Raw genomic sequence first — 19,418 nt, forward strand, 5'->3', positions numbered from 1 at the left:
ACTTGCACAATTGGTGGCTGACTAAATACTTTTTTGCCCCACTGTATGTTGTTTTTGTTATACAGAAATACCTTATTTACATGTGTATTCAGACCCTTTGCTATGATACTCAAAATTGAGCTCAGGTAGATCCTGTTTCCATTGATCATCCTTGAGATGTTTCTACAACTTGATTGGATTCCACCTTTGGTAAATTCAATTAATTTGACATGATTTGGAAAGGCACACACATGTCTACAGTATATAAAGTCCCACAGTTGACAGTGCATGTCAGAGCAAAAACCAAGCCATGAGGCCAAAGGAATTGTCCGTAGAGCTCCGAGACAGGATTATGTCGTGGCACAGATCTGGGGAAGGGTACCAAACCATTTCTGCAGCATTGAATGTCTCCACGAACACAGTGGTCTCCATCATTATTAAAAGGAAGAAGTTTGGAACCACCAAGACTTCCTAGAGCCAAACTGGCCAAACTGAGCAATCAGGAGGGAAGGGCCTTGATCAGGGGGGTGACCAAGAACCTGATGATCACTTTAACAGAGCTCCTGAGTTTCTCTGTGGAGATGGGAGAACCTTCCAGAAGGACAACCATCTCTGCAGCACTCCACCAATCAGGCCTTTATGGTAGAGTGGCCAGACGGAAGCCACTCCTCAGTAAAATGCACATGACATCCCTTTTGTAGTTTGCGAAAAGGCACCTAAAGGACTGAGCATGAGAATCAAGATTCTCTGGTCTGATGAAACCAAGATTGAACTTTTTGGTCTGAATGCCAAGTGCCACATCTGGAGGAAACCTGACACCATCCCTACGGTGAAGTATGGTGGTGGCAGCATCATTCTGTGTATATGTTTTTCAACAGTAGGGACTGGGAGACTAGTCAGGGTCGAGGGAAATATGAACAGAGAAAAGTACAGAGAGATCCTTGATAAAAACTTGCTCCTGAGTGCTCAGGACCTCAGACTGGGGCGACGGTTCACCTTCCAACAGGACAACGACCACACTTCCAAGACAATGCAGGAGTGGCTTCGAGACAAGTCTCTGAGTGTTCTTGAGTGGCCCAGACAGATCCCGGACTTGAACCCAATTGAACATCTCTTGAGAGACCTGAAAATAGCTGTACAGTGATGCTTCCCATTCAACCTGAGAGCTTGAGAGGATCTGCAGAGAAGACTGGGAGAAACTCCCCAAATACAGGTGTGCCAAGCTTGTAGCATCATACCCAAGATGACTCAAGGCTGTAATCGCTGCCAAAGGTGCTTCAACAGAATACTGGGTAAAGGGTCTGAATACTTATGTAAGTGTGATATTTCAGTTTTACATTTTTTAATACATGTGCAAACATTTCTACCAACCTGTTTTTGCTTTGTCATTATGGGTTATTGTGTGTAGATTGAAGAGGAAATATATTTTTCTTTCAATTGTAGAATAAGGCTGTAATGTAACAAAATGTGGAATAGGTAAAGTGGTCTGAATACTTTCCGAATGCACTGTAAAACTCAGCTCTGTTAAGTACACTCAAGAAAAATGATTTTATTGATCTCAGTGATTCAGGCGTAACATTAAAATAGGGTTGGTTATATGCCTCATCAACATTAGACAGTTAATACAGTAACAAGGGGTGATGTGTAATAATGAAACAAATGTGTGTTTTTTTTTTGAAAGTTTCTTTGGGACCATCAGGTGAGCTTCTGAACACACTTACACAGGAATATTCTTGCAAATCAAATGTTTTTTCTCAAATGCTTCGTAAAACAACAGATGTAGACTAACAGTGAAATGCTTACAGTACCAGTCATACACACCTACTCATTCCAGGGTTTTTCTTTATTTTTACTGTTTTCTACATTGTACAATAATATTGTAACCAAATAATTGTTAAACAAATCAAAATAGATTTTATATTTGAGATTCTTCAAAGTAGCCACCCTTTGCCTTGATGACAGCTTTGCACACTCTGACAGAGGTTGAGAGGATGATGTTGATGGAGAAGGTGTTGAACTGGCAACACACTACCAGGTCTCTGACCTTCTCTATAGGCTGCCTCGTTGTTGGTGATCAGGCCTACCACTGTCATGAAATCAGCGATCTTGATGATGGTGTTGTAGTCATGCAAGCAGTCGTGGGTGAATAGGGAGGGCAGGAGGGGCCTAAGCACACACTGCCCCAGTGTTGATGGTCAGCCCATCAGGAAGTTCAGGATCCAGTTGCAGAGGGAGGTGTTCAGTCCCAAGATCTTGAGCTTGGTGATGAGCTTGGAGAGGACTATGGTGTTGAATACTGAGCTGTAGTCAATGAACAGAATCCTTACATACAGTGGGGAGAACAAGTATTTGATACACTGCTGATTTTGCCGTTTTTCCCACTTACAAAGCATGTAGAGGTCTGTAATTTTTATCATCGGTACACTTCAACTGTGAGAGACGGAATCTAAAACAAAAATCCAGAAAATCACATTGTATGATTTTTAAGTAATTCATTTGCATTTTATTGCATGAAATAAGTATTTGATCACCTACCAACCAGTAAGAATTCCAGCTCTCACAATTGTAGACCTGCACAAGGCTGGGATGGGCTACAGGACAATAGGCAAGCAGCTTGGTGAGAAGGCAACAACTGTTGGTGCAATTATTAGAAAATGGAAGAAGTTCAAGATGACGGTCAATCACCCTCGGTCTGGGGCTCCATGTAAGATCTCACCTTGTGGGTCATCAATGATCATGAGGAAGGTGAGGGATCAGCCCAGAACTACAAGGCAGGACCTGGTCAATGACCTGAAGAGAGCTGGGACCACAGTCTCAAAGAGAACCATTAGTAACACACTACGCCATTATGGATTAAAATCCTGCAGCGCACGCAAGGTCGCCCTGCTCAAGCCAGCGCATGTCCAGGCCCGTCTGAAGTTTGCTAATGATCATCTGGTTGATCCAGAGGAGGAATGGGAGAAGGTCATGTTGTCTGATGAGACAGAAATAGAGCTTTTTGGTCTAAACTACACTCGCCGTGTTTGGAGGAAGAAGAAGGATGAGTACAACCCCAAGAGCACCATCCCAACCGTGAAGCATGGAGGTGGAAACATCATTCTTTGCGGATGCTTTTCTGCAAAGGGGACAGGACGACTGCACCGTATTGAGGGGAGGATGGATGGGGCCACGTATCGTGAGATCTTGGCCAACAACCTCCTTCCCTCAGTAAGAGCATTGAAGATGGGTCGTGGCTGGGTCTTCCAGCATGACAATGAATCGAAACACACAGCCAGGGCAACTAAGGAGTGATTCTGTAAGAAGCATCTCAAGGTCCTGGAGTGGCCTAGCCAGTCTCCAGACCTGAACCCAATAGAAAATCTTTGGAGGGAGCTGAAAGTCCATATTGCCCAGCGACAGCCCCGAAACATGAAGTATCTGGAGAAGGTCTGTATGGAGGAGTGGGCCAAAATCCCTGCTGCAGTGTGTGCAAACCTGGTCAAGAACTACAGGAAACGTATAATCTCTGTAATTGCAAGGTTTCTGTACCAAATATTAAGTTCTGCTTTTCTGATGTGTCAAATACTTATGTCATGCAATAAAATGCAAATTAATTACTTAAAAATCATACAATGTGATTTTCTGGATTTTTGTTTTAGATTCCGTCTCTCACAGTTGAAGTGTACCTATGATCAAAATTACAGACCTCTACATGCTTTGTAAGTAGGAAAACCTGCAAAATCGGCAGTGTATCAAATACTTGTTCTCCCCACTTTAGGTATTCCTTTTGTCCAATTGGCTGAGGGCAGTGAGGAGCGCTATAGAGATTGCGTCATCTGTGGATCTTTTGCGGCAGTATGTGAATTGGAGTGGGTCCAGGGTGTCTGGAATGATAGCATTGATGTGAGCTATGACCAGCCTTTCAAAGCATTTCATAGCTATAGATGTGAGTGCTATTGGGCGGTAGTCATTTAGGCAGGTTACCTTTGTATTCTCGGGCATGGGGACTATCACGGTCTGCTTGAAACTAGTTGCTATTACAGATCGGGCCAGGAATAGGTTGAAAATGTCAGTGAAGACACTAGTCACCTCGTCAGTGCATGTTCTGAGTATGCATCCTGGTATTCCGTCTGGCCTCACAGCATTGCGAATGTGAAGCTGTTTAAAGGTTGTTCCGATGATAATAACAACTCACATCAGCTATGGAGAGCAAGATCACACAGTCGTCCGGAACAGCTGGTGTTCTCATGTGTGCTTCAGTTTTGCTTGCCTCGAAGCGAGCATAGAAGGCGTTTAGCTCGTCAGGTAGACTCGCAGCTTGCGGCTGGGTTTCCCTTTGTAATCTGTTTTAGTTTGCAAGCGCTGCCACATCTGTCGAATATCAGAGCTGCTGTAGTAGGATTCAATCTTAGTCCTGTATTGACGCTTAGCCTGTTTGATGGCTAATTGGAGGTCTTGGTGGTGTTTCTTAAATGTTTCTGGATTATAGTGTCCCGCTCCTGTGGGGACGATGTCGTCGATGCACTTTTTGAAGAAGCCGGTGACTGATGTGATAAACTCCTCAATGTTATCGGATTAATCCCGGGACATATTCCAGTCTGTGCTAGCGAAACAGTCCAGTATCTTAGCATCCACTTTATCGGACCACTTCCGTATTGAGTGTGTTACTGGTATTTCCTGTTTGAGTTTTTGCTTGCAAGTAGGAAGGAGAAGAATATAGTTATGGTCTGATTTGCCAAATGCAGGGTGAGAGAGGGCCTTGTATGAGTTTCTGTGTGTGGAGTAAAAGTATTGTCGCCTCATTTCTAGGTGATATGCTGGTAGAAATGAGGTAGAACGAATTTCAGTTTCCTTGCATTAAAATCACTGGCCACAAGAAATGTAACCTCTGGATGTGTAATTTGTTGTTTCCTGATGGCTCCATACAACCCATTGATTGTGATCTTGGTGCTAGCATCCGTTTGTGGTGGTAAATAGATAGCTACGGAAAATATAGATGAAAACTTTCTTGGTAAATAGCATGGTCTGCAGATTGTGCACCAGAAGATTGTACACCAGCTGTTGTTAACAAAGAGACACACTCCTCCCTTCTTATCCGAGTCTGCCGTCCGGTCTTGACAATAAATAGAAAAACCATGGATATCATCCATGTCCTCGTTCAGACACTACACTGAGAAACATAGAATATGAGTTTTTCAGGTCCCTTTAATAGGATATTCTTAAATAAAGCTCATCTAGTTTGTTCTACAGTGATTGCATGTTCGCCAAAATGTGTCGAGAACATTATCTTATATTCTGAGAACATGCCAACCATGTTCTGTTTATGTTTGGTGGGACGTTGATGCAATATTTGCTTAACCCACAGAAAACTGGACACATGAATGTGCTTGCCATGTTCTAATGATACGTGTCTAGAACATTAATATTTAATATTCTGAGAACATGTTAGTTCTGTTTGACATTAAGAGAATGGTCTCTTGGAAACAGTCCTTGCACGTCACTGGGTCATTCCTATTGAAACGTTAGGTTAAGACCTAATGAGACTCTTAAGGGAACTCCTCTAAACTAGTTTGTTGTTATCTGGTTTACCTTTTAAGATCGAAATACACACTTTAGTGGCAATTGTCATGCTTTCATGACATTATGGTCATTTTTATGATTAACTGTTTGTATAAGTATAAGAATGTGACCAAGCACATTTTAATGTGTGTGAATCCAAGAGGTAGAGGAAACCGAAACCCGTACAAACCAAACATGACAATCCATCAGCATCAAGGGCACTCATTTCCCTACACTGTGCACAACTTTTAACCAGAGCCCTACAGTATGAGCCCTGTTCAAAAGTAGTGCACTATGAAGGGAATTGGGTGCCATTTGGGTCGACGCCAACCAGTTTTACAGAGCCTCAGTTCCATTTCCTAATCACCATGTTTATATCTGTCTCCACTGGCTGAATTGAATTGTCTGGCCCTGCAAAGCCTTCTGTGAATGGCTAGCCCTCTGCTTTTATTCATGTCTAGATGGGTGTAGAATGATGGATACCAATTTCAATGGATGGTTGGATACATAGATGGGTAGCGGATTCATTTATTATTTTGTTTATTGATGCTGATGGGTTGTCATGTTTGGTTTGTATGGGTTTCAGATTCCTCTACCTCTCTGATTTACACACACTAAATTGTGCTTGGTCCCTTTCTTATACGTATACAGATAGAGATGCTCCTACTCTCGCTCTCTCTCTCTCCTTTTCACCTATTCTTATCTCTATCTTTTCACTACTCTTCTTTCTCTCTCCTCCTTTTCACTTATCTTCTTCATCCCTTACTTCCTGTCTCCATGTCTCTCTTGCGCTCTCCTTTTTATGTTCAACCTTGTCAAACAACTGCTATGTCCAATGTTATTCGGTGTGCAGCATGGGAGTCTGTGTCGAGTGACAATGTTTGCAATATTTGCGAACGCTTTGTGTGACCTGCAATGTCAAGGAGGCCTTTTCTACATAGTGTACAACGTGCCCTGGCCCTGAATGATTGTGTGCCAGGACAGGTTCACAGGCTAGTAGACAACAGGTCTACATGTCCGTGCCTTATTTCTCTGCCGTAATATAAAGGAAGTGAAGGGAGGTTGGGGCGACAGGGGAAGTTGCTCACAACGCAGAACCACAGCAGCCCCTGCAGGTGTATTTGGGAACAACAGCTCAGCCAGCAGCCTGGAGTAGATACAATGGGTTGGGATGTCGATGATGAATGTAGATGGGCAAAGACACATACATCCATAGACACACACGCACACACACTAACCCAGAAACCTAACCTTAACCCTAACCATAAACCTAACCCTAGCTCCTAAACCTACTTCTAACCTTAAACACCCTAGAAATAGCATTTGACCTTGTAGGGACTTACAAAATGTCCCCAGTTGGTCAAATTTTTGTTAGTTTACTATTCTTGTGTGGACTACCATGTAAGTAGTTGAAATGCTACCATGTTCTCCAGGTTTTGTCACAGTGGAGGGCTGAAGTTCTGTTCAGAGGTGTGGTCCGTTTTGTAAGGCCCAGTGCGGGCGCAGAAGGCCATGCCATATGGCCTTAGCCCATCGCTTTTGCTCACTGCAGAGAATAGCGGGGGATCAAATTCTCTCACCTTCTGTCTGTTCCTCTCTCCATCACTTCTCATTCACCCCTCTCCTTCGATCCCCACTTCCTCATATCCCTCTGTAACTTCATCCCTCATGCATTTTTCTCTCATCCTTCAGTTTTCTGTCTGTCTCTCTGATTCCTCTCACAGCCATTGCCTGTTTATCTCCCTGCATGCTTTCTTTCTTTCTCTCCACTCCTCCTCTCTACCATCCCTCCTTATCGAAAAGGATGAAAGCCAGATTGGGCAACTGAGAACTCTGAGACATCTAGGCTCAGCGGCATCTTTGTGCCTGCATAGCTGTGCTCCGAGACGGGGGGGTGAATTCACACGGTTCCTCCTCCTCCTATGCCTGCCTCCCTAAGAGAGGGATATTTAAAACCCCCTCGCTCCCCTTAGGGGAGAGAGAGAGACAGGGAGATGATCAGACTAGGGGAGGCTTTACAAAGAAAAACAGGCACTCCCCAAGACACCCGCAGGTTCTTGCCGGTTATCTTTCCCTCAGTTGCATCATGACTGGCAAAAGACGCCCTTGGTGTTAAAAAACGGTGAGCCAGATGGAGAGGAGGATGAAAACGTACAGTATAAGCCACCCAGGCCGTATCTGTAGAATTGGCCATACTTTCTTTCTCTTGAAAAGGGGGAGGGAGTGAGAAGGGGAGAGTTCTTCCCTCCATCGTAGAGCTCTCAAATTATTTATATTTTACTGTGATCCCCCGCTCTTTTTCAAACATCTCTGTTACTTATTTACCCCTTCCTTTCTTTTTTCTCTAATTTCTTCCCGTTGTCCTTCTTTTTTTTCAAATCCTGTTTTTTCCACTCCTCTCTCCTTCACTTGTCCTCACCCTCCTCCCTCTTCCTTATTCCCCCATCCCTGACTTTCTATCTCAGTCTCTTATTTTCTCTACCCCTCCTCCTCACTACTCACCCTCCCTCCCTCTCTTCCATTTTTCCCTCTCTGTTGCTTTCTATCTCTAACTCTCTTCTTTCCTCTACTCCCCCTCACTCTATATCTCTCGTTCTCCTTCCCTTTCTTTGTCTCTCTTTGATCAGGAGCCAACCCTCTGTTCCTCCCCTCCTGCATTATGGCACCCTCCCTTACTCTCTCAGCCAGTTAAAAATGATCGCCGCTCTGTAGCCCTGCACCGCTTCCAGGCTCTAGAATCGATAGCATGGTTATTTTTGTGCTGCTCCTGGCAGTCAACTGACTGACTGTGTGTGTGTGTGTGTGTGTGTGTGTGTGTGTGTGTGTGTGTGTGTGTGTGTGTGTGTGTGCGTGCAGTGTTCTGCCAGAATGTGAACAGATGAAATGACAGCCTACTGTGCGTTATGCCGTTGTGTAGACCTGCACATTGTTCATCTATTAGGGGCCACCAGAGGCCTGTAAGAGACAGTCTAGCTCCTGTCCTGTGGGACACAAAATGTGGCCTCCAGGTATCCTTGTGATGTCACACATGGCGATGACATATTGTTTTGTGGTTTGCATTTCCAGTCTGTGTTCCTGAGCTACAAGCCTATACAGTATTTGTAGTTGAATCAACATGACAATAGAGATACTGTATTGTTTTTACAGTAGCCTAAGTTTACATGTCGCATAGTGCCGTAGGCCTAGAGATGGTGGTATAGTTCTGTGCATTGTACAAGAGCTACCTCTCCTATGTATAAACGCTGCACTAATATGAAATACATAAAGACACACAAAGAAATACGTTATGGATGCATAAGCTTGTATATAGAAAATCATAATGTATTACGTGGAGAGTCGAGATGGATGATTCATTTAATAATCTGACCATAACCTTAACCTTTGCTCTCTCTGCAGTGTAACAATGACTACGTCCCAGTGTGTGGCTCCAACAATGAGAACTACCAGAACGAGTGTTATCTACGCAGGGACGCCTGCAAGCAGCAGTCTGAAGTGCTGGTGGTGTCAGAGGGCTCTTGTCCTGTCGGTATGTAGCATCTCAAGGATGGATTTATACTGCACATGTTCATTTGCATGCATGCAGACACACAATCTCACTCACACACACACACACACACAAAAAGCTAGCCACTGAGCCACTTTTCAAGGCACAATAGAGTTCAGCGAAAGGGACTTTCCTAAAGCATGGTCACACATGCCTATTACTTATAAGGGCTTTGTTAACCTTTTGTGTGTAGGGGGCAGTATTTTCATTTTTGTCTAAAAAACGTACCCATTTGAAACTGCCTATTTCTCAGCCCCCACAAACTAGAATATGCATATAATTGTCAGATTAGGATATAAAACACTCTAAAGTTTCCAAAACTGTAAAAACATTGTCTGTGAGTATAACAGAACTGATATTGCAGGCAAAAGCCTGAGGAAAATCCAATCAGGAAGTGCCTCTTATTTTGAAACCTCTCTGTTCCTATGCATGCCTATCCTCCATTTAAAGGGATATAAACCATATTCCCTTTTCTATGGCTTCCCTAAGGTGTCAAGTCTTTAGACATAGTTTCAGACTTTTATTTTGAAAAATGAGCGTAAGTGGATAGGTGGGGGGGGCTCTCAGAGTGAGTTTTGCGCAACTGAGTAAAGCGGCCATTGTTTCTCCCGCTGTTATTGAAAAAGCTACACACTCGGTTGATATATATTTTTTATTTTACCTTTATTTAACCAGACAAGTCAGTTAAGAACAAATTCTTATTTTCAATGACGGCCTAGGAACAGTGGTTAACTGCCTGTTCAGGGGTAGAACGACAGATACCTTGTCAGCTCAGGGGTTTGAACTTGCAACCTTCTGGTTACTAGTCCAACGCTCTAACCATTAGGCTATCGAATATATATTTTATAAACAACTTGAGAATTGATTATAAAAAACATTTGACATGTTTCTGTGGACATTATGGATATTATTTGGAATATACGTCTGCGTTGTCGTGACCGCTCTTTCCTGTGGATTTCTGAACATAACGCGGCAATATTTTGGGTATAAAAATCATCTTTATGGAACAAAAGGAACATTTGTTGTGTAACTTGGAGTCTTGTGAGTGAAAACATCTGAAGATCAAAGGTAAACCATTTTTTTGATTGCTTTTCTGATTTTCTTGACCTAGCTACTTAATGCTTAGTGTACATACTGCTATGCTATCGATAAACTTACACAAACGCTTGGATTGCTTTCGCTGTAAAGCATAATTTCAAAATCTGAGACGACAGGTGGATTAACAAAAGGCTAAACTGTGTTTTGCAATATTGCACTTGTGATTTCATGAAAATGAATATTTTTTTGTAATATTATTTGACTGTGGCGTTATGCTATTCAGCGGTTACTGATGACAATGATCCCGGTACCGGGATGGGTAGCGTCAATAAGTTAAATGCTTCACTCAAGAGTTCTTGTGTGCCCAATGTTAAATTTGAACCAAAAACTTTCTGTAAAGGTCTCTGAAGGAAGTGCCTGTAGAAAGTTGGAAAAACTGTTTGAAGCCAATACATTCGCCTGCATTCCATTGTCAAAATATAAAGCCAAACTGACTTCATCCACAGTACTATGTCCATCAAAGTTACTATTATAGCATGAAACTTGGAGACGCAGCCAAGCCGAGTCAATCTGCAATTTGTTGGCCGGGTTCAGCATCCACTAAGGTTGCTGGAACTGTGCTGGAAAAGACTGTAGAGAAGAACATATCAGAGCCAGCACAGCATGGTTTAGGTCAGCACAGTAGTGTGAAAAGGGTATGAGACTATTCGTGCCATGTTCACCACTACAGTAATCTGGGATTATCCCACGATTCCTTTATTCCAGATAAGAACCTACAAGCATGTTGAAAGGGTCTAGCGTTTAACATCTAGTAAGAGTCGTGTTCATTAGGGTATGCAACAGAAAACGTTTTAAAACATTTTGAGTGGGAAACGAAAATTGGACAATGATTGGACAAGTCCAGGTAGTCCGTCCCTTTTTCAGTCCGTTTTCTTCCGTTTGTTGTCTGACCAAAGTGAATCTTTGGCAAGGGGAACATGTTGGCTTCACTCAAAGTTTCACTGGCGGGGTAGAGCAGCACTCTTGGTGTGTCGCTGACTCAGTTAACCTCACTGCCAGCCTGGTCAACTCCACTTAGGGGACTTTAAACACTCATATAGCTCAGCAGTCCAAACCACACTCACAGGGAACACAGTCAGACTTGGAGTCGGAGTGTGTGTGTGGGAGGTTGTGATTTGTTTCGCAAGAAAAAACTTCACCTTCTCACATGGAAGCTCTTAATTCTCTGTAAATTGCTTGAGTGTTTGTGATTTTCTGTGCGCGTGTGTGTGTGTGTGTGTGTGTGTGTGTGTGTGTGTGTGTGTACATGGGCGCGTGTTTGTGTGTCTTTTTGCATGAGAGAATGGCTTTTTCCACGTGATAAGAGCTAATTCCGAGAAACAAGCTTTAGAAAACAAATAGAACGTGGTTTTACTTTGGCAGAACAGGCGTGATAGTGATGAGAATAGGCTGACAGCTCACTCCCCTCCTTCACAGCCAGCCCCCTCATCCCCTCTGTGTTTCTTTCCCTTTATTTCACTCCATTCTTCACTGTCACGTCAAAAGCGTGTGTGGTAAAAATCCATTTAGACACGATTTATGTACCAGCCAGTGACCCTTGGAAGTGGTCTTACAAACAAATGACAGGAATAAAAAAGGGAGTACAGAGCACAAGAAAGTTATTACCCTCTGTCGTGATGTCGTTATCGTTAATATGACGACATGCTATTTATCTAATAATTAACTATGTTTATAATTACGTGATTAAATTAATCCTGTAACCATTAACTCAGTAACCTGGGGCACCACGGGAAAAGTTTGTTTATTGAGTGACCGTTTCCCGAATTTCTCTCAAAAAAATATCAAAATATCGATTTCATGACAGTCACTAATTAATTCATTTCCTCATCAGTCTCATTCTGAACATCGCATAATTCGTAAATCTGCACATACCTGGGTCTCATTAAATCATTCTGTACCACACAAATTTAGTTGATTATTTATTTACCAACAAGCTAAATGATAACATAAGATACACAAACAGTCTAGGTTATTGGTTAGAACTTAATACAATGGAAACAGGTCCCTACCTCACCAAACACAATATGACACGTGTAACACAAGATGGATATTTAAAGAAAGCAAGAGAGAGAGAAAGTGCATGAGAGAAAAGCACACTTGCATACATTTGTAAACTATGCTTAGTTTAACCCGAACACCTTGCCCCGAACTGCAACATTTATGGGTCAGAACTATAATGCATGTATTTACGTGTTGAAGATCTCCGTTGGGTATCTCTTCGTGGGCCGAGTTCCGCTTAGTGGGATAGGTTTGGTCGATGCCCTGTACTTTCGATGGCTGAGTCTCCTTCGTTATCGAGTGTAAGTCTCTAATTGTCCACACGATGTCACAATGTCCTTTCTCTTGGTTGTCTGTTTCCTTTGACTCGTTCTGTGAGAGTGGTCTTCTTAGGGGGCTAATCAGCTGTGTCGACGTTCCCAGCTTGGGTAGGAGGGCCATGTAGACAACCAATGACTTGAAGAGAATAACCGGTTGGTCCTTGAATTCACCTTCTTAGATTCAGTAATCAATCGTAGCATTGATTGTTAAGATGTTCCTTTGTCCTCTTCCTCAACTTAGTCTGCAATGTAAATTCTTAACATGTTTTATACCCCAGGGTAGAAAGGGGCATTCCCATCTTTATGACACACTCTCTGGGTTCCCTGTGGTGTAGGTAGTTACAAGGCAAGGCATCAGAACTTACAATAATCTTGTTTAGACAACTTGAATCACAGTTTGTTAAAAAAATATATATTTGATCTGAATATTGTACATATGTACATGTACATATAATGAAAACTCTTCAAGTTACAACGTCATCATTTCACTCTCAATGACATCACAAAATCGACCTTCATTTTCATATTCCATCTATCATTGTTACCAACATTTTGGCTGATGAAATATAATGTCCCAAATTCCATATACTGAGGTAGATTCTCCATAAGGCCCACACAGACATTCCAGTCCCAAACACTAAACACTGCCTTAAGATTTCCAATGGGTGTGTGATTTGCACTTTTCGCACCAAAGTACATTCATCTCTAGGAGACAGAACATGTCTCCTTCCTGAGCTTTATGACGGCTGCGTGGTCCCATGGTGTTTATACTTGCGTACTATTGTTTGTACAAATGAACGTGGTACCTTCAGACATTTAGAAATTGCTCCCAAGGATGAACCAGACTTGTGGAGGTCTACAATTTTCTTTCTGACGTATTGGCTGATTTCTTTTGATTTTGCCATGATGTCAAGCAAAAAGGCACTGCTGGAAAAATTACTTGTGTCATGCACAAAGTAGATTTCCTAACTGACTTGCCAAAACTATAGTTTGTTAACAAGAAATGTGTGTAGTGGTTGAAAAACAAGTTTTAATGACTCAACCTAAGTGTATGTAAACTTCCAACTTCAACTGTATATTTAACTAGGCAAGTCATTTAAGAACAAATTCTTATTTACTATGACGGCCTAGGAACAGTGGGCTAACTGCCTTGTTAAGGGGCAGAAATACAGGTTTTCATCTAGCAACCTTTGGTTACTGGCCAACGCTCTAACCACTAGGCTACCTGCCACCCCGAGTGTTGGGCTGGAGAAAAAGCCTGCACACAGGACCTTTCAAGGACTGGTGTTGGACATCCCTGTTGGAAACGAAGCAGTCACAGAATGAACACAGGAATAGGATGTTTCTTTCCCATTTCCAGTCTACTACCCACTGGGCACGAACTGGTTAAACCAACGTTGTTTCAACATAAATTGTCAACGTACTGCGACGTGGAATCTATGTGGAAAGTACATTGGATTTGAAAAAAGTCATAAACGTACACTGTTGTTTTGTGGGTGAAATTTCAACCACATGATTATGTCATTATATTTACCAATGTTCCATATTGACAAACCTTATAATATCTGTTGAATTTTGAATGTTGAGATAAAATCAGAACTTCAACGTAATATCCTCCAAAAGAAAAAAACAAATATCTAAGTTAAAGAATATGACTAAATCAAATCTAATTGTATTTAAAGTTCAAGTTCAAGTTTGAGTTGGTTTGATTTAGTCCTATTAATTAACTTATGATTAGTTAACAAATGATATGTTGCATTCAGGTCTCGATCTCAACCAAAAATAAAAGTAAAAGATTGGAAATATTCATGCATGTATACAGTTCCTTAAATGTTGATATTTGGTTGTGTTGTCAACTAAACACATTTCAATTTTACCCTTGTAATATGTAAATAGTTAAGGCTATTTTACAAACTAATGTAACAATATTTATTCAACTTTAAAATTAGTTACACATCCTTGGCCACATTTTGAGGTTACTGTAACAATAAATGTTAAAGTAGCATGCGAATGTTGCAGGTCTGTGGAGATCTTCACAATTTGATTAATAATCTGCACATGATCTGAAACGGCAATGACCACTTGAACCACTGTACTTAAATTATCTTAATTGCAGTTCAGGTAATTTTGGTTGTGCTAGTAGATGAAGTACAGTGATAAGATTAATATCTGTTAAAAAAATATCTAAATTGTACCCCATTTTAACTTTGTTGTTCTTTTAAACGGTTGACAGCACAGTGAAATGATATTGGGAATTCAACACATTTTTGACTGTATTTTTGAGTGGGTGAAAATAGTTTATAATCTCATTGATCAACATATCAACCAAATATTTCCCAATTCTCCACTTTGAAATGATGTGGTGTGCACAGTGGGTAGTTCCTTTCATGGCTTAAATAAGAGCCGTCACTCAAACCTTCATCTGCCTACTGTGATCGAAAAAGCCTTGGTTTTATGCATGTCAACATCAGAAGCCTCCTCCCTAAGTTTGTTTTACTCACTGCTTTAGCACACTCTGCTAACCCTGATGTCCTTGCCGTGTCTGAATCCTGGCTCAGGAAGGCCACCAAAAATTCAGAGATTTCCATACCCAACTATAACATCTTCCGTCAAGATAGAACTGCCAAAGGGGGCGGAGTTGCAGTCTACTGCAGAGATAGCCTGCAAAGTAATGTCATACTTTCGAGGTCCATACCCAAACAGTTCGAACTACTAATTTTGAAAATTACTCTCTCCAGAAATAAGTCTCTCACTGTTGCCGCCTGCTACCGACCACCCTCAGCTCCCAGCTGTGCCCTGGACACCATTTGTGAATTGATCGCCCCCCATCTAGCTTCAGAGTTTGTTCTGTTAGGTGACCTAAACTGGGATATGCTTAACTAGTTGCTCCTACCCTCTACTTTTTTGAACATTTTGTTAAAAATCGCGCAACATTTCAGCGCCCTGCTACTCATGCCAGGAATATAGTACGTTCATATGGTTAGAATGTGTGTATAGGAAACCCTCGGACGTTTTTAAAACTGGTTAAATCACGACTGTGGCTATTACATAACGTGCGTTACATCGGAAAGCGCAGGAAAACCTGATCACAGAAAATGGAAATAAATATCCTTGCGCCACTTCCAGCAATTGTTAACAGTGAGCCGAATTAGATAAGACCGAGCATTCAACTCCCACAGCATCCCCATGTAGTCGAGTATCTTGTGAATTTAATCCTCTTTGATTCTTGGTTGAACCGAAAGAAGGGCACGACGTACCTCCGGTCTCCGCCCAGATCATTCCGGAAGAGCTCTCTCCTGAAATTTTTTCCAAGACGACAGCTAATGATATGTACATCGCCTACGGATGATTTTTATCGCTTATTAACGTTTACTAATACCTAAAGTAGCATTACAAACGTATTTCGAAGTGTTTTGTGAAAGTTTATCGTCTACTTTTTGAATTTTAAAAAATGACGTTACGTTGTGAAATCGCTGTTTTTTTCGTTTATCACACAGTCTACATATAACGATATCTTGGCTTTATATGGCCCGATTTAATCGAAATAAAGACCCAATAGTGTTTATGGGACATCTAGGAGTGTCAACAAAGAAGATGGTGAAAGGTAATGACTGTTTTCTATTTTATTGTGCGGTTTGTGTAACGCCGAAATGCTAATTGTTTTGTTTACGTCCCCTGCTGTGCTTTTCTGTTGTAGTGTATTGGTGCATGCTATCAGATAATAGCTTCTCATGCTGTCGCCGAAAAGCATTTTAAAAATCTGACTTGTTGCCTGGATTCACAACGAGTGTAGCTTTAATTTGATACCCTGCATGTGTATTTTAATGAACTTTTGAGTTTTAACTAATACTATTAGCATTTAGCGTAGCGCATTTGCATTTCCAGAGCTCTAGTTGGGACGCAAGCGTCCCAGGTAGAGGTAAGAGGTTAACACCCCGGCAGTCCTACAATGTAAGCTAGATGCCTTCAATCTCACTCAAATCATCAAGGAACCCACCAAGTACAACCCTAACTCTGTAAACAAGGGCACCCTCATAGACGTCATCCTGACCAACTGGCCCTCCAAATACACCTCCGCTGTCTTCAACCAGGATCTCAGCGATCACTGCCTCATTGCCTGTATCCGCCACGGAGCCGCAGTCAAACGACCACCCCTCATCACTGTCAAACGCTCCCTAAAACACTTCTGTGAGCAGGCCTTTCTAATCGACCTGGCCCGGGTATCCTGGAAGGACATTGACCTTATCCCGTCAGTTGAGGATGCCTGGTCATTCTTTAAAAGTAACTTCCTCACCATTTTAGATAAGCATGCTCCGTTCAAAAAATGCAGAACCAAGAACAGATACAGCCCTCGGTTCACTCCAGACCTGACTGCCCTCGACCAGCACAAAAACATCCTGTGGCGGACTGCAATAGCATCGAATAGCCCCCGTGATATGCAACTGTTCAGGGAAGTCAGGAACCAATACACGCAGTCAGTCAGGAAAGCTAAGGCCAGCTTCTTCAGGCAGAAGTTTGCATCCTGTAGCTCCAACTCCAAAAAGTTCTGGGACACTGTGAAGTCCATGGAGAACAAGAGCACCTCCTCCCAGCTGCCCACTGCACTGAGGCTAGGTAACACGGTCTCCACCGATAAATCCATTATTATCGAAAGCTTCAATAAGCACTTCTCAACGGCTGGCCATGCCTTCCGCCTGGCTACTCCAACCTCGGCCAACAGCTCCGCCCCCCCCGCAGCTCCTCGCCCAAGCCTTTCCAGGTTCTCCTTTACCCAAATCCAGATAGCAGATGTTCTGAAAGAGCTGCAAAACCTAGACCTGTACAAATCAGCTGGGCTTGACAATCTGGACCCTCTATTTCTGAAACTATCTGCCGCCATTGTCGCAACCCCTATTACCAGCCTGTTCAACCTCTCTTTCATATCGTCTGAGATCCCCAAGAATTGGAAAGCTGCCGCAGTCATCCCCCTCTTCAAAGGGGGAGACACCCTGGACCCAAACTGCTATAGACCTATATCCATCCTGCCCTGCCTATCTAAGGTCTTCGAAAGCCAAGTCAACAAACAGGTCACTGACCATCTCGAATCCCACCGTACCTTCTCCGCTGTGCAATCTGGTTTCCGAGCCGGTCACGGGTGCACCTCAGCCACGCTCAAGGTACTAACCGATATCATAATCGATAAAAGACAGTACTGTGCAGCCGTCTTCATCGACCTTGCCAAGGCTTTCGACTCTGTCAATCACCATATTCTTATCGGCAGACTCAATAGCCTCGGTTTTTCGGATGACTGCCTTGCCTGGTTCACCAATTACTTTGCAGACAGAGTTCAGTGTGTCAAATCGGAGGGCTGCTGTCCGGTCCTCAGGAAGTCTATGGGGGTGCCACAGGGTTCAATTCTCGGGCCGACTCTTTTCTCTGTATATATCAATGATGTTGCTCTTGCTGCGGGCGATTCCCTGATCCACCTCTACGCAGACGACATCTATATACTTTCGGCCCGTCATTGGACACTGTGCTATCTAACCTCCAAACGAGCTTCAATGCCATACAGCACTCCTTCCGTGGCCTCCAACTGCTCTTAAACGCAAGTAAAACCAAATGCATGCTTTTCAACCGATCGCTGCCTGCACCCGCATGCCCGACTAGCATCACCACCCTGGATGGTTCCGACCTTGAATATGTGGACATCTATAAGTACCTAGGTGTCTGGCTAGACTGCAAACTCTCCTTCCAGACTCACATCAAACATCTCCAATCGAAAATCAAATCAAGAGTCGGCTTTCTATTCCGCAACAAAGCCTCCTTCACTCACGCCGCCAAGCTTACCCTAGTAAAACTGACTATCCTACCGATCCTCGACTTCGGCGATGTCATCTACAAAATGGCTTCCAACACTCTACTCAGCAAACTGGATGCAGTCTATCACAGTGCCATCCGTTTTGTCACCAAAGCACCTTATACCACCCACCACTGCGACTTGTATGCTCTAGTCGGCTGGCCCTCACTACATATTCGTCGCCAGACCCACTGGCTCCAGGTCATCTACAAGTCCATGCTAGGTAAAGCTCCGCCTTATCTCAGTTCACTGGTCACGATGGCAACACCCATCCGTAGCACGCGCTCCAGCAGGTGTATCTCACTGATCATCCCTAAAGACAACACCTCATTTGGCCGCCTTTCGTTCCAGTACTCTGCTGCCTGTGACTGGAACGAACTGCAAAAATCACTTTTATCTCCCTCACCAACTTCAAACATCAGCTATCCGAGCAGCTAACCGATCACTGCAGCTGTACATAGTCTATTGGTAAATAGCCCACCCATTTTCACCTACCTCATTCCCATACTGTTTTTATACTGTTTTTTTTATTTATTTACTTTTCTGCTCTTTTGCACACCAATATCTCTACCTGTACATGACCATCTGATCATTTATCACTCCAGTGTTAATCTGCAAAATTGTATTATTCGCCTACCTCCTCATGCCTTTTGCACACATTGTATATAGACTGCCCATTTTTTTTCTACTGTGTTATTGACTTGTTAATTGTTTACTCCATGTGTAACTCTGTGTTCTCTGTTCACACTGCTATGCTTTATCTTGGCCAGGTCGCAGTTGCAAATGAGAACTTGTTCTCAACTAGCCTACCTGGTTAAATAAAGGTGAAATAAAAATAAAAAATAAATTAAAATCTCTCCATCTTCTTCACTACCTCTAGAGAAAACATCACACAGTGTGATGGATGTATATGGATACCATGCCGATATGTTCCCCCATATGGTTTCCTTTGTGCTTAAATTGTTCATGACTCATGTTAGGACTCATGCTAAACTCTGGAATGGACTATCAGTGAATATGAATGTGATATGTTTGTATGTTTAAGATTTGCCTGGACAAACGTGATACTGTATGTCCAGGCATATCTTAACAGCATCTGATTTGG

At 42.6% G+C, this 19,418-nt stretch overlaps 1 protein-coding gene across 1 annotated transcript in view; it reads left to right on the forward strand.

Moving 5' to 3' along the window:
- The window catches only part of LOC115131878 (tomoregulin-2-like), a 151,658-nt gene that overhangs the window by 55,636 nt on the left and 76,604 nt on the right, over positions 1 to 19,418 (forward strand). The window contains exon 3 of the mRNA XM_029663986.2: positions 8,914 to 9,043. Coding sequence (XP_029519846.1) covers positions 8,914 to 9,043 — 130 coding nt within the window. The remainder of the gene's footprint in view (positions 1 to 8,913; positions 9,044 to 19,418) is intronic.

Source organism: Oncorhynchus nerka, linkage group LG1 (assembly GCF_034236695.1).
Source record: "Oncorhynchus nerka isolate Pitt River linkage group LG1, Oner_Uvic_2.0, whole genome shotgun sequence".
NCBI lineage: Eukaryota > Metazoa > Chordata > Actinopteri > Salmoniformes > Salmonidae > Oncorhynchus > Oncorhynchus nerka.